The sequence below is a fragment of the Cannabis sativa genome, chromosome X, assembly GCF_029168945.1.
Source record: "Cannabis sativa cultivar Pink pepper isolate KNU-18-1 chromosome X, ASM2916894v1, whole genome shotgun sequence".
NCBI lineage: Eukaryota > Viridiplantae > Streptophyta > Magnoliopsida > Rosales > Cannabaceae > Cannabis > Cannabis sativa.
In genome coordinates, this window is record NC_083610.1 from 8,091,224 (window position 1) to 8,099,007 (window position 7,784).

Consider the following 7,784-nt stretch of genomic DNA (forward strand, 5'->3'; position numbering starts at 1 on the left):
TTTAATAGTTTGTTACTGGTATGTTTTGATGTGTTTTCGATTTTCATTAGGTTTAGTTGTTTGCTGTTATATTTTAGATTTCAAAACGATTTTCAAATCTTTGCTCTATATTTTTCTATAGTTGTATATGTTTTTTAGTTTGTTTGTTGTTTTAATATAGTTTTATTGTTCTTTTTATACTGCATTTTTCAATTTCTTTTAGGGTTAGTTGTTTACTGTTTTTTTTATGTTTCCAAACGATTTCAGGTCTTTACTGTTATTTTCTGTGTAGTTGTTTGCCATTGATAGTTTGTTTTTAGTTTGTTTGTAGTTGTATTACAGTTTTCATACTGTTTTATTCAGGATTTATAATTTATCTTGGCCCTTTTCGTTATGTTGCAGGTTTGGGACTGTAAATTTAGTCCTTCTGATTTTTACAGATCTAAGTGTGTATGCACCAGTGTTTATTCTGTGATAGATAATATTAAAAACACTTTATCTGTTAATTTGCTTTCTTTGTTTCGTCAGACTCAGTTTGGGCATTTTCTGGATATGCCTGAGTTTGTTTTTCATCCACAAGTCGTACATAGTTTATTACTAAGGGAAGTTTTACAGCCTAATCCTAAGGAGTTTTGGGCTAAGGTTGCTGGCCGTTGCATACGGTTTAGTGCCGAAGAATTTTACCTGATTTCTGGTTTAGATTGTTTCGGTGATTGCAACAAGTTGTTGTTTTCACAGGAAACAAATCAATTGGTAGAAACATGTTTCCGTGGTGTAAAAACTATTGACAACAAAGCCATCGAGGATGCTTTTTTGGGTAGTCGGTGGGGTTTGGATGAGTCTATTGGTTTGAAAATGGCTGTTTTGTATTTCATTCAGTGTTTTCTTCTTAGCAATACTCCTGACAAAGAAGTGTCTAGGTTTGTTCTAGATGTAGTTGATAGCGGTCGGTGGGATGAGTATTGTTGGGGTAGGGAATCATTTGAATTGACAATTGAGTATCGTGGAGCTTAGTGGTCTTGCGTCTCAGCAGAAGAAGTGAGTGTTTCTTTTAAGTTTCTTTTATGTTGTTTTTTAGTTTCTAAACTGTTTATTTTTTCTCTATGTTTTTTAACAGTGATTGTGGAGCATATGTTGCTGCCTTTGCTGAATTCTTTATACACGGAAAGGATGTCCCTGCAGACTTTGACATCGAAGTTTATCGAACCCGACTTGCTTCACTTTTCTACTCGTACGGACAAAGGAAAATTGACGAAAGTATTGACAGCGAGGATGAGAAGCAAACCAAGTCTTCTAAGGCATCTAAATTGAAGAAATAGGATCTTTTAATTTGGTGGCTCTATTCTGTTATTTGTTGAATCTATTTACTTGACAAGTTTTAGTGTTGTTGTTTCAATGTAGGTATTATATTTGATTTTATACTATGTAGCTGGTTTAAAACTTTTAGGATATTTGACATTCACTCCTTATAATATCTTTATTGTATAGGTTTGTATTTCCCAAAGTTGTTTGTTTTTTTTAATTGTTCAAGTTCTTATATACGGTCGCACAACTATAGAGAAACTATTAACCAACTAAATACAAACTATTAACCAACTATGTTGTTGCTGCATTGTATTCGATTGGTTGGAAGGCGCTTCTATGTGTAATTAATGAATTGTCATTTCCAAAGAATGTTGCATCGATGGTTGTTGTTGGGTTGTTGATGACATTCACACACATTGGGTATGTTGTGAAGTCGGGGTCTTTCAGTTTGAGTTGTATGTAGAAATGCAGGCTTTGATCATCCTTTATCCTCAATGGTTGGTATCCTTCCTTCACTTGATATTTCAGTTGCAAAACAGTGTTTTCTTGGTTGCATTCCAGGGCATCTTTGAGTTTCTGTTGCAAATCTTCATAGTTACAATTGGCAGAAATGTAGTGTCCACTGGCTTCATAATTTTCATAATTCATTCGATCATCGAATTTTCCATTGTAGAAGACTAGGAATGGAATGTCTTTCCTTTCCTGTGTTTTTGCAATGGTTATTAGTCCGAGGCAACGAATTTTAAAACTGGTTTTATTATGTTATGAAATAGAGTACAAACTTACTTCTATCTCTGTTCCTTTGTTCAAGCATTGTATTTCCTGTCCTGATTCCTGATTTTGCCATTTTTTTGGTTGTTAATAAACTACAAAGAAACGAGAATAAAACTATTAAGAAACTTCATTTAAATTTTGGGAAACTAACCATTTCTCAAACTGTTCTGTCCTCTATCTTTTCCACAATAAATTCCTGCAAAAAACGTAATGAAACTATTATTAAATGATTATGCAACTGTAAACCAACTGAAAAACCACAATTATATCCCCAAAATTACATAGTTCTTACTCATTGTCATTTTTCATCATGTTTATTCGAATCAGATCGATTTACAACTATTATAAAACTAATTTGCTACCATTAACATACATCTTACCTTGTATATATGCTAGCTCTTGGTACTTGTCATATAACACTTCTTCATGATTTCTAAACCATTTTCAAACGATAATGCAACTGTAAGCCAACGCAAAAAAAATTAAAAAAAAGTTATTAGTATCCCTTGTTTCCTTAATCAGAATCAGTTCTTGTTTATTGGTTTTACCATATGAATTGCCTGTTGCACACCATTGAATCAACCAGAATGCAACTAAAAATGCTGTGTATCATTGTTGAAAAAAAAATTCAGTTCATACCTTTTTTTTGGATTTGAGGGGGAGCTCCAGATCTGTTCAATACAGATTTACATTGCTTCAATCTGAATTTTCGACGATCGTTTGAGTGATATTGCACTATAAAAACCGAAATCAAATGTTGAATTTCAGTTTCTCCACGGTTGTCCTGCTCTTTTTTTAAAAAATTTTATGTTTAGATCGTTGGATTTGATCGTTTCCTATTGAAATTCGACGGGATTTACAGCTGTTTTACGATCGATCTGGTTTCATTATGGTTGCGTGGTCGACTGCATCGATGGAGCTTCATTCATCCTCTCCGTTTGTGACGTGCGGCTGAAGGTAAGGGCAAGTGGTATTTTTGTAATATTTTCCTTTTGGGCTGTACAAATGTTCATTGGGCCGGCCCACAGTATTGTTGTAATATTTTTCCCTTTTTAGAATATTCCTGTTTTTTTCCCTTTATTTTTAAAAAAAACTACAATTAATTGGGAAAGATTAGGTTTATCAATCACCTTCATAAAAATAATAAATAATCCTAACTTTGGAACAAACTAAAGCAAAAGAATAGTGATCTATATAATGTAAAAGTATATCACCCACAATGATTTTTAAACTATATGAGACTTTTTTAACATGACTCTCGTATTACTAAAAGCATATAAAAATATTAAAAAAATGTGAAAATGAGAAAAAAAGAAAAGCAAATAAAATTCACATAAAATGCCACATCACCTACGGGTGCACAAAATATGGGGCAAACCATTCAATCCGGCCAACACAACTTATCTTTTGTAGTAAGGGTTATGTTAAGAGTAGGTCATGGCTCACTGGGTTGAAAAATGATAGGCCATATAATTATGGGTTGGACACATTTTAACTCTATATAACCTAAACTAACCCATTTCTTAAAAGATGTTCCAAATTTAAGACAACTTTCATACATGAAATATATTTTATATTCACAAAATATATATAAATATATATTTTACGTTTTCATAAATAAAAAAATTATATTGTGATAACTTTAGAACGTGAATTAATCAAAACACATCACTAACATGTAGTCTATAGTTACCCTACTACTTCTACTAACAAGCTTGATGTGAGAATTTTTTTTTTGCTACTGAAAACCCGATCATTTATTTATCACACAAAATGATATTGGTGAGTACATGGGGACTCACCTCCCAAAAGTTCACTGGCCCAGAGCAGTCATGATCAAGACCCCATTTAGCAAGAAAATGGGCAGCCTTGTTAGACTCTCTTGGAACCCAAAAAACATCAACATCCAAAGAAGCAATCAACATAAGCAAATTAAGGAAAGAGCGGTTGATACTCCAATGAGGCGAAGAAGCAGAGCGAATAGCAGAGATCAAGACTTGGGAGTTGGAGAGGAGATCGGCTTTAGTCACATTAAGCTTTCTCAGCATCTGAAGACCCGAAATGGCTGCCTGAAGCTCTCCGTGAATAGGAGAGATGAAGCCAATCTTCTCCGCAGCCAGAGCCAGAATCGAACCCCCCTCATCACGAATCACCACTCCTACTGCCCCCACACCGTTCTTGTTAGCAAAGTCTACATTGGCTCTGATTCTTCCAGGTCTAGGTAACATCCATCTCGGAACCACCGGAGAACCTAACTGAATCCCAGTAGCATGGGAGGAACGAGCCAACCAAAAACCAGAAAAGTCACCATCAATCTTCTTCTTCATCTCCTCCACTCTCCACCGGGTCTGATTGTGAAAAGAATCGTTGCGGAAAAACCAAAGATTGTGATACAAAACAGCAGCAAACATGGAAAATTCCAAACAATCTTGAGACGGGAAATTATCGACAAGCAGATGAGGATTTAGAATCCAATTAACAACCTCCACACCCGAAGCGAGAGGGACTCTATCCAATCTCAAGTTCCACTTACTAGAGAGCCAAATGGCCCTAGTGACAGAGCAAAGAGAGAAAAAGTGGTTCGCCGAATCACCACCATCCACATTGCACAGATAACATTTCCCCACCACACTACCAAAGATGCCTTGTAATCTTGAGCCGAACATCAAACACTCACGGGCAATTTTCCACAAAAAAAGTTTGAGTCTCTCATGAAGGGGAGAGAGCCACAAATTAGTGAACAGCTTTGATCGGTGCATCTCATTGCAACAAAGATCCCAATAGGCAAATTTAAGGGAGAAATCACCAGAGGGGTTAGACTTCCATATTAATTTATCATACTCAGTAAGATCATTGTACCTGCACCTGGCGATCGAAGACGCTGCACTAGGTTTGAACCATCTCTCCAGGGACTCAACCCTCCAGCCAGTACCTTCTCCCGACCTTAGCTCTGGCAAAAGCAATTTTCCCCCAACTCTCGGATTGAAATCCTTGGCCCCCAACAGGATTCCATCACTACAAGACCACTCATATCTCCAAAGATCGACATTGGAGTCCTTGCCAAGAAGCCAGGCACTGTTGTTGAAGATAAATTCACGGGTCTTCCATATACCCCTCACCACCGGGGAAGCACCACGAGGTGGGGGCACTTGCCACCCTGCAGGGTCAAAAGTATACTTCCCTTTTATCACCTGAGTCCAGAGAGCGCCATGATTAGACGCAAGCAGCCATCCCAGTTTGGCAATTAAGCAGAAATTGATATCATGGAATTGACGAAAACCCAGTCCTCCCAGACTCTTTGGTTTGCAGATAGACCCCCAATGCAATAAAGAGAGGAACTTCCCTCCACCAGTGCCGCCTGTCCACCAAAAACGCCGAACCAGAGAGTCCAGCGAGTTTGTAGTTTTCTTAGGGAGAAGGAACACAGACATAGAGTATACAGGTATAGCAGAAACCACATTTTTAATAAGCACAGATCTGGCCGCTTGGGAGAGAAGCTTGGCCTTCCACCCATCCAATCTATCCCTGACTTTGTCAATCACGAACTTGAAATCATTGGCCCTTCTACCACTAACAAACATAGGATTCCCAAGAAAAGATTCCTCCCCCGACATTATATCGAATCCCAGCAACTCCGATAAGCTAAGGCCAATATTCAAGTTGCAATTCTTAGATAAGAGAATTCTGGATTTTCCCACATTAATCAATTGGCCTGACCAGCGGCAATAAGTATCCAGAACTTCTTTAAGCCGCATTACCTCATCCATCGACGCTTTAATGAAACAAATGGTGTCATCTGCATACATCAGATGTGAGACACTCGGGCCAGGGGTGGAACAAGTGTAGCCAGTGATCAACCCTTGAAGCTCCTTAGCACTAATCATTCTTGAAAGAACCTCCGAGCATAAGATGAATAAATATGGAGATAACGGGTCTCCTTGCCTTAGACCCCTCAAAGGCCGAAACATCTTAGTAAGCCCACCATTCAATAACACTTGGAAAGATACCGAAGTGATGCATTCCATAATCATTGAGCAAAAACGATCAGTAAAACCGAAAGCTCGAAGAACTTTTAAGACAAATCTCCAATCGAGTCTATCATAAGCCTTCGACATATCGCATTTAATCCCAATGAATGATTGACTCCCACGTCTGCGACTCATGTCGTGGACAATCTCATGGGCAATGATGGAATTCTCCGAAATCCACCGCCCCTTCACAAAAGCAGATTGATACGGCGAAATAATTTTGTCAAGAATCACTCTGAATCTGTTAGCCAGAAGTTTAGCAATAATTTTATAGCAAACGTTACATAAACTAATAGGGCGGAAATCGTCAAACTTACAGGCATTCCCTTTCTTAGGGATTAGGACAATGAAGGTTCGATTGACTTCCCTCGTGAATTTTCCAGAGACGAAAAATTTCTGAACAAAGCTCACCGTCTGCTGCCCAACCACCTCCCAGTGCGATTTGTAAAACTTAGCCGGAAAACCGTCAGGCCCCGGGGATTTAAGCTGAGGCATCTCCCAAACAACCCTTTTAACCTCTTCCTCCGAAGGGATCGCGCACAGTTGGGAATTCTCCTCATCAGAGATGGAAGGAGCAATAAGGGAAGATAAGTCGCAATCTCCCAGGTCCTCAGAGGGAGTGAAAAGGTCGATGAATTTGGCTCTAAAATACTCCACTATTTGATTTCTATCCTCTATCCAATTAGATCCATCCTCTGAGACCGCCCATATGAAATTCTTTTTACGTCTCACCATCATTGAAGCATGGAAAAACCGAGAATTACGATCCCCATCTTGGAGCCACAACTCTCTAGATTTCTGTCTCCAAATAGCCTCTTGCCTTGCTTCTATTTCTTCAATCTCCAGCATCAAAGCACTCTCCAATTCAAGATTATCCTTGGAGGGAACCCGGCTTTGCACATCAGAGAGACATTTTTCAAGCATAGTCAACTTACTTCTGCACAAACCAAAACACTCTTTGTTCCATTTTGCGAGAGAAGCAGCGGTATTTCTTAACTTGGAACATAGCACAAAGCTGTGGTAACCAAAATACACCTGTTGCCAAGCCTCCCGAATGACCCTCTTACAATCCTCATCCCTGTTCCAGGCATCCAAATAACGGAACGGGGCCTTGAACGGGGCCGAATCCAGTAACGTGTCAAGAACAATTGCTGCATGATCAGAGTAGCGAATCGAAAGATTCTTCGTTCCAGCCTTCGGGAAGTTAGATAACCAGTCCGTGGAGCAGACAACACGATCGAGTTTCTCCCGGATAAGATTATTCCAATCATGTCCGTTAGTCCACGTGAAAAGAGCCCCCATACCTTCCAAATCAACAGCCCCACTGTCGAATAAGAAATTACGCAGACCTCGACCTTCACTCTCACAAACCGGCCTTCCCCCTACCTTCTCCTGCTGACAAAGAACAGCATTCATATCGCCCATTGCAATCCAAGGATCCCCAAACCCCCTGACGACCTCCGTCATAGCCTCCCAAAACGGGATTCTCTCACTCCTTCTTGGAGGGGCGTACAGAAAACAGCCCACCCAAGCTTTAAAATTTCTATCCTCCCCAAACCTAACCACAATTTTGTCAAAACAGACCTCAATGACCTGCACATCCCAGCCCGCTCTCCAAAACAGAGCCACTCCACCAGCCGCTCCATTAGAAGAATGAGCTACCCCATTAGCAAAACCCAGCCTACGCCAAATCCCATC

The 7,784-nt window shown here is 39.2% G+C and overlaps 1 protein-coding gene across 1 annotated transcript; it reads right to left on the reverse strand.

Annotated features, from left to right (window-relative positions):
- Positions 1 to 1,575: 1,575 nt before the first annotated feature.
- LOC133031988 (uncharacterized) lies at positions 1,576 to 2,847 on the reverse strand. Its single transcript, XM_061105795.1, has 4 exons — positions 2,439 to 2,847; positions 2,210 to 2,254; positions 2,071 to 2,118; positions 1,576 to 1,986 (listed from the first exon to the last, which is right to left on the reverse strand). The coding sequence occupies exons 2-4, from the start codon at positions 2,210 to 2,212 to the stop codon at positions 1,576 to 1,578; spliced, it is 462 nt and encodes a 153-aa protein (XP_060961778.1). The 5' UTR covers positions 2,213 to 2,254; positions 2,439 to 2,847.
- Between the last annotated feature and the right edge of the window lie 4,937 nt (positions 2,848 to 7,784).